The sequence below is a fragment of the Carassius auratus genome, chromosome 29 (assembly GCF_003368295.1).
Source record: "Carassius auratus strain Wakin chromosome 29, ASM336829v1, whole genome shotgun sequence".
Lineage (NCBI taxonomy): Eukaryota > Metazoa > Chordata > Actinopteri > Cypriniformes > Cyprinidae > Carassius > Carassius auratus.
In genome coordinates, this window is record NC_039271.1 from 2780741 (window position 1) to 2802560 (window position 21820).

A 21820-nucleotide genomic window follows, 5' to 3' on the forward strand; every position below is an offset into this window, starting at 1 on the left:
TCGTGACCTCTGATTTTGGACCATGTTCTCTGGGCTTGGCCCCCTTTGTGTATATAAATTCTGCCATATTGGCTTTTCCTCTGAAATGCTTGTTTTTGATATGGTCATTGATCGTGAAAACTGAGAATGCAATAAAACAGACCCTTTTAAATTTTATAAATGGCTTAATTCAGATGCAAACTAAATAATTCGATGCACTGTCCATGGTACTGAATGCCTAATTTACAAACCTTTATAAAAATAAAAGGATGATGTTACTTTGTAGCTAAATATATTAGATGACTAGTTCATTTAAGATTATTAGATTAATAATATTTTATATTAACACTGTAGTATTGTTACAGTATTGGTCGTGTTCCTGGGCCTATTGATTTCTACATTTCTTGCTAAAAGTATGTTTTGTCTTTGTCTTTGTCTTTTTTTTTTTAAGTCAGTCCAAGCCATTTCACTTGGTGGCCTTGTCTTTATGCAGTTTATAACTATGTCACGTTTTGACAAATTGATGATTAATTTGTTGGAATTTATACAATCCCATCCTTGCGTTATCATGCTCATTCAAATTCGTACGAAAGATCCCCCACCTTGTGAAACAGTAATGTTTTCTCGCGAGACTGGGTTCTGGGTTGGCTACAATAATAAGCTGAAATTTTCAACATATTTATTTATTTAGTATGTAGCTGTAGTATGTAGCCGGTCGTGATACAGGACATGATCATATGATCGGCCTTTTTTTCTTTCTTTCTTTTCTTCACATAATCACAGGCTGGCTCAAAGTAGACTGTTCTATATGGTGACTGTAAACGCGCATTGAGTGCGCGAGCGCATCAATCACCTCATTTTACTGGGAGGATCCCAATAAATGACGTTATTGCTGGCGTACGACTGCAGCGTAATTGGGTTTATCCTAAATGAATGCACATCCAATGGGCAAACAGTCCAAGTGGATATTATGAGCAGCCAGGGAGATATTAAACCCACTAAATCACTCTTATGATTCAATGCGACATTAAGTCGACACAGTTGTTGACTTGCTCGCCTTTTTAATAACACTTTGGATTCACGATCCAAAAGTTCTGGTTGACCTAACAGTGCTTCACTTCAGAGGACTCTGCTCATTGAAACAGTGCAGGTAAGGTGCTTTTGCATTAGATTCAAGGTAATAGTTTATTCAGAAATAACAATTCTGACATAAATTACACAGAGGTTGTCCCAAACATGACGTGACTTTATTTCTGGAACACGAGAATATTAGGCTACATTATTTTCTGTATGCAATTAGTATCGTAGTATACAAAGTGACTTATGACAGGGTAACACCACAAAACCACACACAAAAACACGAGTTAGTAAAATAGAAAATTATTTTCATGTTGAACATTTACTTCATGTGAAGATGCACAGGGCACTTTTTATACAATCTTTCTTACAAAAAGTTTTACTAAAGCAATCATTACGCATAACATGTTAATCTAAAAGCCTTGTACGTATTACCACGCGCTTCCGTTCAACAGGGCACAACGATGCGGCTCGCCAGGACCCTCCTCGCCCTGGCACTTCTTTGCGCACCGGTTTCCAGCATCTGCTTACCGACGTCCGACTCCGTATCCAACTTTCTTTGCAACAGTGAAGTGTTCTCCGAGACAAATGATAACGGGCAATCAGAAAATTCCCTGCTGGACAGTCTAAACCTCCTGTACAAATCGGCACACGCGTTTTCCTCCGAGGAGCCGCGCGAGAGGAGGACGATACCCGCGTCCAAATACAGATACTTGAGCCAGACGCAGCTCAGGAGTAAACTGTACCGTAACAGTGCGAAGAGTGACCGACGCAGCCAGGTCACTCTATCCCTTGATGTCCCCACCAACATTATGAACATCCTCTTCAATATTGCCAAAGCCAAGAACCTGCGCGCAAAGGCGGACGACAACGCGCGCTTGCTGGCGCAGATTGGAAAGAGAAAGTGAACTCTTATGTCACTAATTGACTTTAACCTTTTATTTCATTTTATTTTATTTTTTTATTTAAACAACTGAGGCATGTTATCTCAAATGTAATAATGTAGTAAAAATTTTTGTTTTTTCCAGTTGCATAACAAATTAGCAATACGTATTAACAGGTTACAAATGAGTTTTGATTAGTACTGTCAAACAATTAATCGTGATTAATCGTATCCAAAATAAAAGTTTCTTGTTTACATAATATATGTGTGTATACTGTGTATATTTATTGTGTATATATAAAAATACAAACACATGCATATATCTATATATAAAATGTTATGTTTATATATTAAATATATTTATATAAAATCTAAATATATAAATGTATATACATGTAAATATTTTCAAAGTATATACTGTATGTGTGTGTATTTATAATATAAACAGTACACACACATATATACTATGTAAACAAAAACTTGTATTGTGGATGCGATTAATCGCGATTAATCATTTGACAACACTAGTTTTGATTTAAACGCATAATGGTTTGGTCATGTTAGGCTTGTCACATTTGTTATGTAATGCTGTTTTACAGAAAATTGAGACTCATGGCAATTGTCAACAAGACTGGTCAGTTTCTAAACTCAAGCTAAAGAGACATAATGATTGGAGTAGCCTATAGCATATGTCTCAGAGTGAATTAGCCTATGACATATTTTGCAATGCTCGTACACCTTTCCCTTTTCTTTAACATAATTTATCTGTACATATCAGTAAAAAGTTGACCTGATTAATAAACAGTTACTGCTCTATAAGATACACGACTAGATGGCTACAGATTATGTAAAGTTCTGAAAACTTTGGGTTGATAAATCCGACAGCTTAATATTTTTGTACTGTAAACAATTGTTTTATCGTTTAATAAATAAATCATTGCAATTGTAACAAAGCGTCCATTCGGAAGGTAATTTCGAGAAATGAGAATCTCTCTCTCATTCATTCTCTCTCATTCTCTCTCTCTCTCTCTCTCTCTCTCTCTAAACACGACTCAAAACTTTTCGCAGCTACATTCAGGACAATAATTATTGTGAAGTCTATTTATGTTTCAGGCAAATAGTGTTGAATAATAAATATATATTTGATCACTTTTTTTGCAGATATAATCAACATTTTAGTGAAGACAGAAATTAGTCTCTCAAAACAAATATTATAAAAATAATATAGAGATAATAATTATGATCTTACAATTGATTACTATATATATATATATATATATATATATATATATATATATATATATATATATATATATATATATATATATAATGTACATTATATTATATATATATATATATATATATATATATAATGTACATTATATTATATATATATATTATATATTATAATTATATATAATTTATATATATTTATTTATATTTTATTTATATAAATATATAAATACACACACACACACACACAAGTGATGACTGCCTCACCCCGACTTTTAAGCATGAACTTTTATTTTGAAGCGGTGGGCGCCATCTTCACCTCCGCCAGCTCACTACATACGTCACTCTAGTTGACGTGGAGGAAGAGAGCGTGAATGACTGTCTGATCTTCTCGTCTACTGCTCACAAACACTTCGCAAAATGATCAAGAAATTTGACAAGAAGGATGAGGAGTCTGGTAAGAGCAATATTAAATACACGCTGACACATCATAGATTCAGGATTCTGTTATTAACCACTTATTTCCGTGGCTGAAATGATGACGGCTGTTTTGCTAAGGAAGAGTGTCCTGCAGGCCACAATACTTTTGTAATAGTAAATCTAACTTATTTAACTCTAGAAATAATTGTCTATGTTCCAGTTTTATACTAAATTCTGTCTTTGAGTTGCGGATTAAATGTGTGATACTGCAGTATCTTGTAGTACGTGTTTTTAATCTTTATTTATTTATGGAAGCTAATTTGCTAGAAGCTCTCTGTATTTATCTGCAGTAACTTACAAATATTAACGTCGAAGATCCTACTACATTTCGCGTTTTTTCCCCCAATAAGCTTTGTTTGTGCGTGTGTGTATATATATATATATATATATATATCTTTTTTTTCTGATTTGATTAAAATTTGGATAAAATTACTGCAAAGGGGCCACATATATGCTATTCTCTCCTCTAATGCTCTTAATCTATAATCTTCCGACAGTTCAGATTCAGAAAATCGAACTCTCTGGGTTTAGTTTACTTTGCACTTTACATTTCATATGTGTGATTAATATTGCTGTTTTAAAATGAAATAACTCGGACAAAGAGTCATATATAGTTGCTATTTTCCTTTCATAACTTATTCTATGAGTGCGTTTCTAGAAGAAATCGCATCTTATGATTTATAATTGAATAACTTATAGGTAGTTTTATTACCCAAATGAAGACACATAGATTTAGATGATAGACAGATCTATTTTTTTGTGTGTTAAGGGAGTGGCTCAAACCCCTTTCAGCATCTGGAGAAGAGCGCTGTCCTACAGGAGGTGAGTTTGATGCATCTGAATCTTCAAATCAGATAAATGTCTCGTTCGTATTGTGTGTTACATTGCATGTATGTTTCAAAGGCTCGGCTTTTCAACGAGACACCAATCAATCCGAGAAAATGTCTACACATCCTCACAAAGATCATCTACCTGCTCAACCAGGTACATGATTATATCTTACTTTTCCAGCAGCTTTCCACTACAGATTTTTCTTCTCTCTCTCTCTCTCGCTCTCGCTCTGGACTGCTCCATCACTAACGTCCTTCATTTTTCAGGGTGAGCACTTTGGAACCACGGAGGCCACTGAAGCTTTCTTTGCCATGACAAGACTGTTCCAGTCTAATGATGTAAGAAACTTTACAGCCCCATTAACTGTTTTTTACTAGTGTTACATATTGCATTATGTATAATTTAATTAATGACGGCAAAAATTATACTCAAATATTTTTTACACCAAATTTGCCAAAGCAGACAGTTATTGGCCAATACAAGTCTGGCTGATATACCTGTGTTTATTATTCCTGGGGTTATTGTTAAAAAATTATAATAACACACAGTTCCTATTAAAAAAATAATAATAATTGGTTCATTGAAATAAACCAAAACCTTAAACATTTATAAATAAAAATTAGAAATGCCTTGGCAACTACCTGAGATATCTTCAATTTGACTTATTAACTGGGAAAAAATAAACAAATGAATAATTGTTTGTTTTAGCAAACCCTGAGAAGAATGTGCTACCTGACTATAAAGGAGATGGCCAACATCTCAGAGGATGTGATCATTGTTACAAGCAGGTGAGCAGTTCATGTAGCCAGAGCAGCGGATTTCTTATTTGAGATATCTAAAATGAATTTTTTCCTAATATGTGTAGTGTTAAAACATTTCATCTGGTCAGGAATGGGAATCTTTGCACATGCGGCCGATATTACCTTATGAAAGTCACTGATTAATGTTTGGTTTGTGTCTCAGCTTGACAAAGGACATGACTGGCAAAGAGGATGTGTACAGAGGGCCGGCAATCAGAGCTCTCTGCAGGATCACTGATGTGAGTCTCCACTGTTTGAAAACGCATTCATCTCTGTCTATATCTTGCCAACTGTGAATATCTTGTCCATCAGACCACCATGCTGCAAGCTATTGAACGATACATGAAACAGGCCATTGTGGACAAAGTGCCCAGCGTCTCCAGCTCTGCTCTGGTCTCCTCACTGGTAAGATCACAAGCTAGTATTATTTTACTGATCTATACTAGTATAGTACTTATCAATATTTTAAATGTATACATTTTACATTTTTAATTATTTTTTTTAATATATATGTTTATTACACTTACCCCCATGATGGTTCAGGATAATGAAGCTCTGTTTGTGTATCTGTTCCTCAGCACATGGTGAAGATGAGCTTTGATGTGGTAAAACGCTGGGTCAATGAAGCTCAGGAGGCGGCTTCCAGTGATAACATCATGGTGCAGGTTAGTTGTTTGCATCCGTTGTGTGATGAGTTGATGGTCTTTCTTTCTCTAATGAAATGGGATCTTTCTCCACAGTACCATGCGCTGGGTCTCCTGTATCACCTGAGGAAGAATGACCGCCTGGCTGTGACAAAGATGCTCAACAAATTCACCAAATCTGGCCTGAAGTCTCCATTTGCTTACTGCATGATGATTCGCATTGCCAGTAAACTGCTGGAGGAGACAGAGGCAGGGTACGTGTGTGGGACATCAGTTTTTGCTTTCAGGCTCATTTAGGTGTTATTAACATGATGCAGTTGATTATACTTACCTAGTCTATCTACATGTGTTTTAACAGGCACGATAGCCCAATGTTTGACTTCATTGAGAGCTGCTTGAGGAATAAACATGAGATGGTGGTTTATGAAGCGGCCTCTGCCATCGTCCACATGCCCAATTGTACCGCTCGTGAGCTGGCTCCTGCTGTGTCCGGTTTGTCTGTCGTCTTTGCTTTCTTATCACACACAACAGAGTTGTACACTAGATTTTCAAAATAATTTGGTCTTTCTTTCTCTTTCCATAGTTCTCCAGCTGTTTTGCAGCTCTCCCAAAGCAGCTCTGCGATATGCAGCTGTACGGACCCTAAACAAGGTTGGTTTGAATAGGATCTAGTTTGAAACTAGTTGCAGTATCTATCAACGACCACATGGAGACACCAAAGAACACATTTTATGTTCAAAGTCATGCTTTTATCACACAACAGTGCAATCCTTAATAGGGTGAAGCATTAAAATTCAGAATTTTTGCATGAAAAGGAGGTTATATGACCACTTTGAAAAATCAAATCCACAGGTGGCAATGAAGCACCCGTCAGCAGTGACCGCATGCAACCTGGACCTGGAGAACCTGATCACGGACTCCAACCGCAGCATCGCCACCTTGGCCATCACCACCCTGCTGAAGACCGGCAGCGAGAGCAGCGTCGACCGCCTCATGAAGCAGATCTCCTCCTTCGTCTCGGAGATCTCGGACGAGTTCAAGGTGACTTCCTGACCCAGACACTGAATTTCAACTCAATTAGAGAACAAACACATGCTTCAGATGCATATTCAATCATGTTTCAGTACGTATATTATACTTTTTAAACGATCGGTCCAGTGATAATGTTCCTGTATTCATGAGCAAACGGCTTGTTTGTTTTCCAGGTGGTTGTGGTCCAGGCCATCAGTGCTCTGTGCCAGAAATATCCCAGAAAGCACAGCGTGATGATGAGCTTCCTTTCAAACATGTTGAGAGATGATGTAAGTTCATTCAAGGACATTTGTTCCTCTGTTATTACACTGGAGTTTTGTAATCTCTTTTCTTGAGCCAAACCACACCGCCAGATTTGATATCCTTAATACCTGGTTTACTTCAGAGCTGTATTTTAATTATTATTGCCAAAACAAAAGCTGAAAAAACTTGTACTTTTTCTATTAGACAGGTTTAATTTGTATTTTTTTGCAGGGTGGATTTGAGTACAAGAGAGCCATCGTGGATTGTATCATCAGTATCATAGAGGAAAACCCAGAGAGTAAGGAGACCGGCTTGGCTCACTTATGTGAGTTTATCGAGGATTGTGAGCACACCGTACTGGCCACTAAGATCCTCCACATGCTGGGGAAAGAGGGGCCACGTACCCCCACTCCCTCCAAATACATCCGTTTCATCTTCAACCGTGTGGTGCTGGAGAGCGAGGCTGTGCGGGCAGGTGAGCGATCTTGTGTTAACCTCCTTGCAATGAGCTTTCAAAGACCTGCTCGTGCCACCTTAAGATTTTAGAAAGCTTGTGTTTGTAATATCCATTGGTACAGGTTTTTTTGGTTTGAGCGCCACACACATGTCCCAGTAATTAATTGCAATCAGTAGTAGTATTTTTAAACCGGGGCTGATAATCTGATTCCAGAGACTAAGCTGAACTGCATTTTTCTGCTCTGACACTCTTCTCACGTTTTTCTTCAAAGCTGCTGTAAGTGCGCTGGCCAAGTTTGGGGCTCAAAATGACGACCTGCTGCCAAGCGTCTTGGTTCTGATGCAGAGGTAGGCCTTCAACAGCAGGAAGTGTGTGTGTGAAGGGAGTGAGTGTTTATACTGGTGATTTGAGTGTTAGAGTAAGGAAATCAACAAAGATGTGTTTGGAAATCAATGCAAAAGTTTGTTAAAAAAAAAACAACAATAAAAACTTGATTTATTTGACAGGATTTAAAACTATGCAAAACTGAAAATTAATTTATTTGATTGCATTTGGAAAAATAAAAGCAAGGCAACGATTAAAAATGGTTTCACATGGAAAAATATGTACATATATTAAAAAAAAAAATTAAGGTAACTTTTTTTTTGTTATTTTTAACCACTTTTACACAAAATAGTTGAATCTACCAGAATGTTAGAATATTTTCATGATAATCTTGCTTATTGCCCATGTGTAGAGAGAATTGTTTTGTGTGTCTGACAGGTGTATGATGGACAGCGATGATGAGGTCAGAGACAGAGCCACTTTCTACATGAACGTCCTTCAGCAGAAGCAGAAGGCATTGAATGCCGCTTATATCTTCAATGGTGAAGTGTTGCAGTTGTTCTGGATATTTAAGATTCTTACTGTGTATCTGATATCATATTTGGTTTGATTTAGCTGATGAACAAGGGTGATTGAATGGTTTTGAATGCAGGTCTGTCCGTATCTGTTCCCGGACTGGAGAAATCCCTCCACCAATACACACTGGAGCCCTCTGAGAAACCGTTCGACATGAAGACAGTTCCCTTGGCCACTGCACCCATCACCGAACAGAAAACAGGTGTGAACCTGAGCTGCTTGTGATCCTGAGGCCAATAACTTAATTACTCATCGTAATCCATTGGAGAATATTTTCATAATCATGTACACTCAAAAAACGTTTTGTTTACGTTCTACCATTGCTTGGCCTCTAATTTTGGATGCTAATCATCTTATGCCTTGAACCTGGTTTTGGGGTAAATCGCAGAGCTTGCTCAAATTGCACAAGTTCACTTCACTTTTCTCTTTCATGCCAGAAATCGCACCCGTGGCTACAAGCAAACTGCCTGAAAGGCTTGCACCTTCCCGCCAAGATATTTACCAAGGTAAGGAGATTAACTGATTGGCAAAACAATGCATCATTAAACCAGAGTCTGAAGCAAACTGTGGCACATTTCAACTGGTCCTCTTATTTTTCTCCCTCAGAACAACTTGCAGCCATCCCAGAATTCCAGGGCCTGGGTCCCCTGTTCAAGTCGTCCGAGCCGGTTCAGTTAACCGAAGCAGAGACCGAGTACGTGGTGCGCTGTATCAAACACACTTTCACAAATCACATGATCTTCCAGTTCGACTGCACCAACACGCTGAACGACCAGCTGCTGCAGCGGGTTCAGGTCCAGATGGAGCCGTCAGAGTCATACGAGGTGCTTCATAATGTTCCTGCACCAAACCTCCCCTACAGCCAGCCCAACTCCTGCTACAGTCTGGTCCGGTTACCAGAGGATGACCCCACAGCAGGTCAGACATGTTTGATTCGCAGTATGAGGTCAACTTTTCTTTCTTGGGCAGATTTAATGTTAAGTTTCCCTTAATGATTTTCTGTTTTGTTGTTGGCATTTGTCTTAGTCTCTTGCACGTTCAGTTGTACAATGAAATATCTGGTCCGGGACTGTGATCCCAACACGGGAGACCCTGAAGATGACGGTTACGATGATGAATATGTAGTATGTGAATTTTCTAAATCAATTCACACTGAGGAAAATGGGAAGATTATAAGGAGGCCATTACTCACTCAATTTCTTTTTTCCTTCTAAGCTGGAAGATTTAGAGGTGACAGTCGCTGACCACATACAGAAGGTGTTGAAACCAAACTTTGGGGCAGCGTGGGATGAGATCGGAGATGAGTTAGAGAAGGAAGAGACATTTGCTTTGGCCACAGTCAGAACTTTAGATGGTAAGTTTGCTTAAGGGAATAGTTACCTCAAAATGTAAATTTGATGTACTCGCCCTCAGGCCATCCAAAATGTAGATTAGTTATTTTTCATTGGAAATTTAGCATTGCATTACTTGCACACTAATGTCTCCTCTGCAATGAATGGCTGCCATGAGAATGAACGTTTAAACAGCTGATAAAAACATTGCAATAATACACACGACTCCAGTTCATCAATTAACATCTTAAGTTAAAAGCTGCATGTTTATAAGATAACAGAATGTGAAATGATCATCTGTTTATTGTGTTTGTCTTCACAGAGGCAGTAAATAACATTATCAGCTTCTTGGGCATGCAGCCTTGCGAGCGCTCAGACAAAGTTCCTGAAAACAAGAACTCGCATGTTCTGTTCCTAGCAGGTATGTACTGACTCCATCAGTTCTTGTTTTAGTTCTTAAAATGTGTATTAGATATTATTATTTTTTTAACATGAGCGATGGTTTTGTCTTTCTGAAGGTGTGTTTAGGGGAGGTCATGATGTATTGGTGAGGGCTCGTCTGGCTCTGGCTGATGGGGTCACTATGCAAGTTACTGTTAGGAGCACAGACGAGAACGTGGTTGACGTCATCCTGGCCTCTGTCGGCTAAATGAGTAATCTTTGAGTGACCTGGTCATATGCCAATCAATCTGGGTCATTGTGTATCTCTATATAGTAGCTCTATAATGTTTCTCTGAACTATCTTTGTGGCTTGATATGGGTCCTCGGAAACATCCCATTTCTGTATTTGGTCTGTTCTGTTTCTGAGAGATTTCTAAAATACTGTGCCACTTTATTTCAAGTGGAAGAGATCTAAACATTGTTTCTCTAGTATTTGAGCTGTTTTGACCATGTTTCACGGCTCGGGGGGTGGAAAAGTCCTTTACTACAAACCTTTTCATTTATCAATAATAAAACAGAAAGAGTACAGTTGTATTGTTTTTTTTTTTTTTTTTAACACAAAACCTGAGACTTCATACAAAGACCTTTTTATTTGAATAAAAGCATTCATGCATTGAACACAAATGTATTTACAAGTAATGGCATTGTATTTGAGAAAACTCTGTTGTAATGACTGGGTATTTGTTGCAATACTTTCGGTTTCATGCATTGAAACACATGACTGAAATTTCTCCCACACTCTGTGGCATGTTAAATGGATTAGAATACTTTCTAACAACTTATTTGAGATACAATTTTCCTCATTACTCATCTCAGAATGAGTTGATAAAACTGAGGTAGGCATTAAAGAAGCCAGTGGGATCCTCCAGCTGTGGATAATGACTAGCATGCTCATCTAGAACTGATATGGTGGATCTCTGCACTAGTTTCCTGTAAGGAACAAAGAGAAAAGTGGTTCTTAAAGATTTCTAATGTTATAATAATATATAATAATGGGATAGATTGTTCTGTCCTTGCTCTGTCACAGCTTGGCCGTTTCATCTTTGTAGAATTTGTTCCAACTTGAAACCACTGGTTTTACTTCTTATAAAGAACTAACCCTGCAGAGACACAAATAGTGCAGTGCATCCCACACTGCAAGATTTTCTGCTGTCCCAGACAAACATTGGCATCGTGAAACAATCCTGACTATTTCTATGATCGTGGCTTCTAAGCGGTGGTCCTATGTCGTACAGTGAGAGAGTTTCAAAGATGGAAATTTTCACAGTGTTGCTACCAAAGATAGCCTATAATCATTTTCTGACAATGTCAGAAATTCAGCATGATCATCGCACTGTGTGTTTGCTGCTATGACCATTTACTGATTGGCCAATAAAAATGTGACACGAAATCAATGCGACACTTTGCTAAAACATAAAACTGCTTCACTCAAACTCTTATCCCTCCCTCCCTCTTTTGCCACTTCCACTTTTTTCAGCACACATAAAAACTACAACAGCCAAACTGTAATTCATCAGGCTATTTTTGCTTGCATGTGTGTTCGTGATGGTGATTTATGTGACATTTTTCCACCATTAGATGGTGACAAGTTAGATAGAATTACGAGTCAGTGGTAAAGACCTATATATTGAAAGTGACTGAAACGGAAGTTATTTTTACTTTTAATAACAGCTTGTAAGATGCAGTCAACAAACACACTGAGCATCAGAAGTCACCCTTAACAGATGAAAGGGCAGTATGACAAAGATATCGCTTTCCTCAGGGGACACTGAAGTTAATGTTTTATTGTTAATAAGAGATTGAGCTGAAGAACGAATACTGAAGATACTCTACTCCACATAATACATTTCTTTTAATACAGTAATACAATATGCTTCCTTCGTCACTAGTTCTAAAGTGATGTATTCTAATTAGTAACTGAGGCTTGAGCTCAGTTGTTAAACTGCAAATTGAGATTTGAATCTGTGGCGGAAGGAAGTAATTACGCACAAAAGGGCTTTTAAAGAGGGTTTTTAAAGAAAACTATGCTGTAGTTTTTTTCATGTATTTACGCATTTGTGCCGTATCATACTTACAGGAATCATACTTACAGGAATCAGATCATACTTACAGGAACATTAAGCCGAAATATGCCAAGAGACTTTTAAGGATCATTACGGCTCACCTGTACATCAACTCGAGAACTACAGTGTTTACAGTAGTCATGTGACAGGATGTTGATCCTATGCTCTGACAGACCCAAATGAGCAACCAGAGCATCCACCAAACTGGCCTGCTCAAAGATGGAGTAACGGTGCGGTCGCTGGAGTTTGTACATTAGAAGTAATGAATAAAATTATGGATAATAAAATTGCTTCTTTAAAAACAGTAGTTGTAATGACTACATGTGTTCATCATCTCACCGGTTTGTGTGGAAAAACCGAAGCCCAGAAAGTCTAGAGTAATGACTCTGTTGAAGCGCTGAGTCAGAGGATCCCAGATCTTCAAAATGACAGATATATATATATATATACATCTCATATCATAATATGATATATGATGATATGATAGGTAAATCATTTTGATAATGACCCACTTTAATGTTATTTAATTTAATCAAGAAATCAGATGATACATTGTGATGTTATATTACACTACATCACTCAGTGTTTTTCTAATTTTCCAAGTATATTTTTAATAGTAAACCTATAAATTGTGATCCTTGAGATTAAAATGTATGAGCTTCATGTGGAGTTCATTTAGGACCCTCTCGTAAACGAGATGATTCATCTCAAGGAGCTTATCCTCTTAATAAAGATTTCTCTATGTTCAGTTCACTTTGTTATCTAAGGAACATTTTAAGTAGGCTATTTATGAATGCCCCAACCAGTGCAATCAAATATTTTAGTATTTTCAATATTTAAAATCATAGATTTGTTTTAAAATATATCAGAGATACAAACTCATTAGGGATGACAAAGATGAGACAGCCAAATCTGTCATTTGGTCTCAAGTTTAAGGTTATGGTTTTAGTTTATTATGATCATCATAAAACCATTTAAATATTTAATAACAAAAAATAACACTTTTTTTTTTATAACCTGAAGTATGAAGTATAGCAAGTGTATAGGAAATTTGTGGACACAACCGACTGACACATGGTTTAACATTTTCTGTATAATTGAATATTCTAGGAATATGGATCTAAGGAAGCAATTCCCATAAATCTTATAAAGTAGAATAATAAGCAGTATATATATATATATATATATATATATATATATATATATATATATATTAGGGCAACACAATTCTAACGATAGATTCATATATCAAAATGCACTGATTGTATAGGACTTGAATTTGATTAACAAAATAAATGCAAATACAGTTAATGCTACAAAGGAAATTCTGTGAGATGCTGATGGTCCAGTGGACAGAGCTCTTGGTGTCAAAGCTAAACTTGATGCAGGAGACCAGAGGAATGTAGTCAATGTAAAATCTGACTCGTTTTGTCGAAACGACAGAACAGTTTTCCATCCGCTCCACTAGGCGGCGAAAGCGAGTTTCAGGTTCAGTGTGATCTCTGATGTCTTCGTGTGCTTGGCTTGCAACAACCAACAACACGCGCAAGGTGCGACAGCCCATATTCCAGCCCATAAACTAATAAAACCGACACAAACTTCGATGAAGTGAAGGAACCGAGTGTCACTCACTTGACTCATCAGTAAGTCTACTACGAATACAGTGCGTTGTGTTGCATCATTTCTGTGTGCGGACACTTAAAACTTCAAAGTGAACTCTTGACTGTTCGGTAAAATTGGCAAGATATTCAAAGATTCGACTTTTTCGGATCAATAACACGCGAGCAAATATTTTTGAGTGCTCGAATTAGGCCTCTTATCACTCGTAGTGATGTAGTAAACGAGCTACAAGCTCTGTACAAAATACGTTGATCTCAATGCGCTCTGGCGTCCGAAGGGACCGTCTGCAAAGTGCGAAACGCGAAAAAAAGCTACTAATAAAATACTCAATAACGTCACAGTAACAAACTGTAGTATCACCAAATTCAGTTCACACATATCTGCTGTCCTGCTGGTTTAACTACAACACTCATATTGAATATAATTGCTCTGGCACATTTTTTATGATTTGATGTGTGAACTGAATTTGGTGAAAGTACAGTGTGTTACAGTAAAATTATTAACATTTTTCATAATAAAAAAATCATAAAAAATGTGCCTATGCAATTATTTTAAATATGAGTGTTGTAGTTAAAACAGCAGGAGAGCAGTGATGTGTGAACTGAATTTGGTGATACTACTACAGAGTTTTACAGTAAAGTTATTAAAGGGTTAGTTCTCTGATAAGTCATAATTATGTTATTAATAACTCACCCTTATGTCGTTCCAAACCCGTGAGACCTCCGTTTATCTTTGGAACACTGTTTAAGATATTTTAGATTTAGTCAGAGAGCTCTTAGTCCCTCCATTGAAACTGTGTGTACGGTAAACTGTCCATGTCCAGAAAGATAAGAAAAACATCATCAAATAGTCCATGTGACATCAGAGGGTCAGTTAGAATTTTTTGAAGCATCGAAAATACATTTTGGTCCAAAAATAGCAAAAACTATGACTTTATTCAGTATTGTCTTTTCTTCCGTGTCTGTTGTGAGAGAGTTCACAACAAAGCAGTTTAGTGATATCCGGATTCGCGAACGAATCATTCGATGTAACCGGATCTTTTTGAACCAGTTCAAACTGAATCGTTTTAAATGGTTTAAATGGTAATCAACAAATGACTTAAGCTGTTAAAGGAACACTCCGACTTTTTGGGACTTTAGCTTATTCACAGTATCCCCCAGAGTTAGATAAGTCCATACATACCTTTTTCATTTCTGTGCGTTCTGTAAGTGTTATTTGAGGCACCCACTGCTAGCCTAGCTTAGCATAAAGACTGGATGTAAATGGATACTGTTAGCATAGTAATCCCAATAAGTGACAAAATAATGCAAACATTTTCCTATTTACATGTTGTGATATGTATAGTCACAGCGTGTAAAAATATCAAGGCTATATGAGACAGTGCCCATTTTTAATCGTATAAATACTGGGAACTATATTCTCACTAGGCGTAGGAGCACAGCTAACGTTACTTGGGCTGAGTGGCTGCTTGGGCGGAGTGATTAGCGCAACACATATAGTCATTCTGTTCAAATTCTATTGAGGTTCAAATTATGGCATATTTTACATTTGAGCCCATTCGGTAATGAAAAATAGCAATATTTTACATATGATTAACAGTTTATTTGAATAATTATGAAAAATCTGAATGGTGTGGATTATAGTTGACACCTAGTTGAACACTTTACAGTATGTTTTATGAATGTGAGTAATTCTGTTCAAATTCTATTGAGGTTCAAATTATGGCATATTTTACATTTGAGCCCATTCGGTAATGAAAAATAGCAATATTTTACATATGATTAACAGTTTATTTGAATAATTATGAAAAATCTGAATGGTGTGGCTTATAGTTGACACCTAAATGAACACCTTACAGTATGTTTTATGAATGTGAGTCATTCGGTTCAAATTCTATTGAGCTTTAAATGATGGCATATTTTACATTTGAGCCCATTCGGTAATGAAAAATAGCAATATTTTACATATGATTAACAGTTTATTTGAATAATTATGAAAAATCTGAATGGTGTGGATTATAGTTGACACCTAGTTGAAAACTTTACAGTATGTTTTATGAATGTGAGTCATTCTGTTCAAATTCTATTGAGCTTCAAGTTATGGCATATTTTACATTTGAGCCCATTCGGTAATGAAAAATAACAATATTTTACAAATGATTTACAGTCTATTTGAATAATTATGAAAAATATAAAAGGTGTGCATTATAGCTGACACCTAGATGAACACTTTACAGTATGTTTTATGAAAGTGAGTCATCCTGTTCAATTTTTTTTGAGCTTTAAATTTGTATTTAAGCCCATTCGGTAATGAAAAGTAGCAATATTTTACACATGATTTACAGTCTATTTGAATAATTATGAAAAATATAAAAGGTGTGCATTATAGCTGACACCTAGATGAACACTTTACAGTATGTTTTATGAATGTCAGTCATTCTGTTCAAATTCTATTGAGGTTCAAATTATGGCATATTTTACATTTGAGCCCATTCGGTAATGAAAAATAGCAATATTTTACATATGATTAACAGTTTATTTGAATAATTATGAAAAATCTGAATGGTGTGGCTTATAGTTGACACCTAAATGAACACCTTACAGTATGTTTTATGAATGTGAGTCATTCGGTTCAAATTCTATTGAGCTTTAAATTATGGCATATTTTACATTTGAGCCCATTCGGTAATGAAAAATAACAATATTTTACACATGATTTACAGTCTATTTGAATAATTATGAAAAATATAAAAGGTGTGCATTATAGCTGACACCTAGATGAACACTTTACAGTATGTTTTATGAATGTGAGTCATTCTGTTAAATTTTTATTGAGCTTTAAATTTGTATTTAAGCCCATTCGGTAATGAAAAGTAGCAATATTTTACACATGATTTACAGTCTATTTGAATAATTATGAAAAATATAAAAGGTGTGCATTATAGCTGACACCTAGATGAACACTTTACAGTATGTTTTATGAATGTGAGTCATTCTGTTAAATTTTTATTGAGCTTTAAATTTGTATTTAAGCCCATTCGGTAATGAAAAGTAGCAATATTTTACACATGATTTACAGTCTATTTGAATAATTATGAAAAATATAAAAGGTGTGCATTATAGCTGACACCTAGATGAACACTTTACAGTATGTTTTATGAAAGTGAATCATTCTGTTCAAATGTTATTGAGCTTTAAATTTGTATTTAAGTCCATTCGGTAATGAAAAGTAGCAATTGTTTTCCACATGATTTACAGTTTATTTTAATAATTATCAAAAAATATAAAAGGTGTGCATTATAGTTGACACCTGGATGAACAGTTAAAAGTTTTTTTCATGACTGTTAGTCATTCTCCTTGCATGCTATTGACGTTAGAGAAGTGTATAGTAGTTTCTCGTGTAACTTTAGAGACGGTCCCTAGATTTGCGAATATCGAACGTCCAACGTCAAGCCAACTTTATGCCAATCAAAAGCACATATTTCCTAAATCATCGTTGTAGTAGAACCAGCAGGAGAGCAGTGATGTGTGAACTGAATCTGGTGACACTACAGTGTGTTACTGTGAAGTTGAGTATTTTATTAGTAGCCTTTAATCGCGTTTTGCACTTTGCAGACGGTGCCTTCGGACTTGTCGACTCCAGACGCCAGCGCATTGAGATTAACGTATGTTGTACAGAGCGGAGGAACGCTTGGTTTCAGGCAAACTCGCTTGTAGTTCGTTTACTACATCACTACGGGTGAAAAGAGGCCTAATTCATTTACTAAAAACTTTTGCTCGCAAGTTATTGATCCGGAAAAGTCGAGTCTGTGAATATCTTGCCAGTTTTACCGAACTCTATCACTGTTTGTGTAGCCTACATGCTGATGCTTGCTTGCTCCTTGCTGAACTCCGCCAGACATTCAGAAGAATTGTCGTTTTGATATTCTCATCAATATCATAATTGTAACAAATAAATTGTACACCATATTATTATTTATTTTTCTAAAACAGATTCAGGCATAGGCAGAGCGTTTAAGGCTGGCCACGGGCACTTGTGGCAAAAATGCCACTTAATTGGAAAAAAAAATGCCCCTGCACAAACATATAATTTATTACGCCTGTTGCTAAAAATTGTGAACATTATGCGTTATTTTACAAACAAATATTGAGAGCGCATTGTTGTAGCGCTAAAGCACATTAACACAATCCACGAGCGCGCGCGGATTTCCTTTGCTCTTATGGAAAGCCAAGCGCGCACTCTTTTACCGTGCGAGAACAGCGTGTATCTGAGCGTGCGTCCGCATTTTAACTAATCACACACAATTCTGTTGAGTTTAGGAATGCAATGACAAAACAGAAGCGTTCAGATGAGTCCGCTGAAGCTCATCAGTTTTGTTGAGCGCGTGCGCGTTCGCTGACTGAATTCCCTCATCATAAACAACAAAGCGCAGATGTATACTTCAGTGATCATAACGATAGTTTTTTTTAGAGTGCTTAAACTCGCGATTTAGTGAGAATGTTAGTGATAATGTATAGCCTATAATTTATTCGGTGTTTCGAATAATCGTGGAAAGGAAACATTTCTGACATTTCAGACGTTATTATTTAATTGTAATCTTTTAAATCGTAATAAAAAAATTATTTACCCTACAGGACACCCTGGTTCTTGCCTAAAAAGACGTGTTTATGGCTGCTTATAGCCTTACCCTGCAGTTGGTTCACCCTCCGCCTATGGATTCAGGAACCAAAGTATTTGGTGATGTGTGGAGAGGTATTACAATGCAAAGAATTTCTCCATAACATTTAACAATGTATCATTATTTTAGTTAAGAACTAACATTAAAGGTTTTCTTCAGTTTATAAGTTGTTTAAGGAAAGCACTTCTCTTCTCGTATGTGTTTGTCTAACTCCAGTATATTACTAAATGTAATGGCACTGTCTCTTGCACTTTAAATGATTGCTTGTAAATATTGTTGTATTTATTTATTTATTTTTTCAAATTTCTTTACAAGTATTTGTAATTTGAAACAAAATGCTTTTCGATGTATTTGTGCCAGTCTCTGTCACTGACCAGGTTTGAGCAGATCGTGGGTGCCGATGAGTACTTTGGGAACCAGGAGTCTAACTGACGAGAATGTGTCTGCATTAGCTTTGCCAACACGCTTGGACCAGAGCAGGCTTCGGTGATGCTTTGACATGCAGGTACAAAATGCCATTTCTCCCAACTTGGACTGGACTGCACCAGAAGCAACAGGCTTGAAACACATAATACGTCACTCATCCATCCACACTTCTTCCTTGCAGGTGATCTGCCTCAAGAACAAATTCTGCTAGGGGCACCATTCGCACACTTTTTATTCACTGCTCTCATTTTTAACACACTCTTTTATGAGCTAATGAAAGTAAACCTTTAGTACCAGCTGTTCCGCTACAGTACACAAGGGGTTCAACAGAGACACACTGTTTAGGTAAAGTCCACTTGAGTTTGTCATTTCATGAAGCTCTTGACATGCACTGGCCACAAGAGAGAGCCGATGATCAGCTGTTTGTCTTTTGCCTTATAGACATTTAATAAAAAAAAATGTATATATCCATTTATTGGTATGAAAATGTTAAAGTATGTGTGATGTTTGGCACTAAAATATAATGCATCATGTTTATAACAACATGATGCATCATGAAAGCCGTCATGACGAGAGGAAGACTTTTTGAAGTACAAATCCTGCAGTCACTCAACAGCACATATTCCAGCCCATAAACAAATACAGCCGAAACACACTGTGATAAAGTGGAGGATTCGATTGTCACTTATGACAAGTGACACATTTGTAAGTCTCTGAAAATGTTCCGTGTAATTATTAACTGCTATTTAGAAATGTTGTCTTTTTTCTACAGAATTAGAGATGTGTGAGGAGTGTTACACCCAGCCAACAGAAGCATGTGGACAGACAATGACTAGACTGATGGAGATCTGCTCATGCACAGGTAATGCTTATATCATTTCAGTGTGTGTTGTTGGCTTGCAAATGTGTAGGTTATTATCTTTTTTTTTTTTGGAAGGGTCACTATATTTAGTGATCGACATACGATTTAAATTATCTTTAAAAAATTGCATATAATATAAATAAATATACCCGCCACACACACACATATATAGCAAAGTTTTGCATTGTTACTGAATGCAACTTCTACTTTGACAATGCCTGAATGTGTTATTTAAATGACATTTGTCTTAACATGTAACTTATATTAAACCTTAAATAATACTCCTTTGGTATCTAATATGAAGGACACAATGGATTGCTTTTGTATGCTTGTTTTGGTCATTTTTGGACCAACAAACTGTCTTGCATTTATACTCCTTAATCTAACGATTTCTCAACATGAAGGAAAACATGGCCCTCAGTTTACGCTAAATATCAATTTTTATTCTTAAAAACCATACACGATACTCGACAAGTTTAAAATGTAAGTTAAATCACGATATCCATTTACAATGCGCAAGATAAACAGACATGTTCTTTTATTTCCAAAAAAAAAAAATTCTTAAAACAGATGGATAAACATTCATTCCCGTTATAGGAAGACGCTGTAGAAAAAAAAAAAAGTTATGGATTCTTTTAATATATCTGCTCTAAATTGCAAACTTAAGCAGTTTTTCTGTATTTAATAAACTTGAAAAACGAAATAACTTATTCAAAAGAACAGAACCAAAAAATGTGCAGTTGTGATGACTGAAGAAATGCAAATCCCTTTCTCTGTTTTTCTTCCTTCTTTCTCCTTTTATATCACCTTTAATTAACCAACAATTGGAGATAAGCAACAGTCTGAACTGGAACCCTGCTGCTAAAAAAAATTTAATCTACTCCTAAGTATATATACATAAAAAAAAAAAAAACACCAAAACATGTTTGTAATTTGACCATAAGTTTCATGCTGTGAGCCACCCTGAGTATTATATTACTTAGAGAACCAATCACGACCCACCCTCCCCTTGAATATAATTTATGTAAAATCCCTGTAGGTCTGGTTCAGCAGGTTGAGATGTTGTCATTTCCTCATAAAAATATAATTTATATGGTCTGTATCAAAATGTTCCTTGGGAATCTGAAATGAAGTACCCTGTGCTGTGATACCAGTGTTATACGCACGTTTTCTTAAATTATTAATGTTGGTTGCCTTGTGTTTCCAGTATTCCAGATCTTAAATATTCTACAAACAATTGCAGCAATATTTTCTTAGCTGACAGCAATCTTTATGGAATATGAAGGACAATATAAAGTACAAACTTCATTTCTTTTCCCATATGATCAAACAAAACACAGGAAATATTTTTTTCAAATAATCAAAAGCCTGAGTAAACAAACTTATGATACATTGGCAGGAACTTAATATCTTGATGTTAATGAACTGACTGTGGACCATTTCAGTTAACCAAAGCATTTTTTTTTTTAATGCGGACCTGGTGTGACCTCCACTTCAAAAAAAAAAAAAAAAAAAAAAAAAAATCACACCATTAAAAGCGTGAAGACTCTAGGCATTTCAGATACTCCTTCACTTTCAAACGAGAATGAGACACGAAATAGGAACTTAAAAATAAACCCAACAAAGTCTTTAAGGGGTGAAGTAGTATGAGAGGAGATTTATTGACAGAGATTCTTGTCTACTGTTTCCTCCAGTCACCCGTTGAATGAAAAAACAAACCAAAAAAAAAAAAAGTGTCCAATAGTTGCCTCTGTCACTTCTATACAAGCCTTAGTGTTATCTATTTGGCTTGAGGGTTCTATGCATCTACAAATATATAACAAATAAAACTTGCAGGCAA

At 36.2% G+C, this 21820-nt stretch overlaps 2 protein-coding genes and 1 long non-coding RNA gene across 3 annotated transcripts; all 3 read left to right on the forward strand.

Moving 5' to 3' along the window:
- Positions 1-1027: 1027 nt before the first annotated feature.
- LOC113048594 (urocortin-3-like) lies at positions 1028-2028 on the forward strand. The gene is made up of 2 exons (XM_026210465.1): positions 1028-1129; positions 1512-2028. Exon 2 carries the CDS (start codon positions 1521-1523, stop codon positions 1962-1964), a length of 444 nt encoding a protein of 147 aa, XP_026066250.1. The 5' UTR covers positions 1028-1129; positions 1512-1520; the 3' UTR covers positions 1965-2028.
- A 1478-nt stretch (positions 2029-3506) lies between these two features.
- LOC113047847 (coatomer subunit gamma-2-like) lies at positions 3507-10859 on the forward strand. The gene is made up of 23 exons (XM_026209176.1): positions 3507-3629; positions 4422-4474; positions 4556-4636; positions 4750-4821; positions 5192-5271; positions 5447-5522; positions 5596-5688; positions 5862-5948; positions 6024-6181; positions 6286-6419; positions 6511-6578; positions 6780-6968; positions 7133-7228; positions 7434-7677; positions 7931-8006; positions 8422-8525; positions 8636-8761; positions 8997-9065; positions 9166-9477; positions 9586-9683; positions 9775-9913; positions 10213-10311; positions 10409-10859. Exons 1-23 carry the CDS (start codon positions 3593-3595, stop codon positions 10537-10539), a joined length of 2622 nt encoding a protein of 873 aa, XP_026064961.1. The 5' UTR covers positions 3507-3592; the 3' UTR covers positions 10540-10859.
- Positions 10860-13726: 2867 nt separating this feature from the next.
- LOC113047849 (uncharacterized) lies at positions 13727-20316 on the forward strand. The gene is made up of 4 exons (XR_003276356.1): positions 13727-14037; positions 18649-18766; positions 19053-19197; positions 19891-20316. It is a non-coding gene; the product is annotated as an uncharacterized LOC113047849 (long non-coding RNA).
- The last annotated feature ends 1504 nt before the right edge of the window (positions 20317-21820 follow it).

What these genes read in the sequence shown, in the direction of transcription:
- LOC113047847 (XM_026209176.1), top strand. Translation starts at nt 3,593, where the DNA reads ATGATCAAGAAATTTGACAAGAAGGATGAGGAGTCTG. An exon ending in CAAGAAGGATGAGGAGTCTG is followed by an intron (nt 3,630 to 4,421) that starts GTAAGAGCAATA and finishes TTGTGTGTTAAG; the next exon opens with GGAGTGGCTCAAACCCCTTT. An exon ending in GAGCGAGGCTGTGCGGGCAG is followed by an intron (nt 7,678 to 7,930) that starts GTGAGCGATCTT and finishes TTTTCTTCAAAG; the next exon opens with CTGCTGTAAGTGCGCTGGCC.
- LOC113048594 (XM_026210465.1), top strand. Translation starts at nt 1,521, where the DNA reads ATGCGGCTCGCCAGGACCCTCCTCGCCCTGGCACTTCTTTGCGCACCG.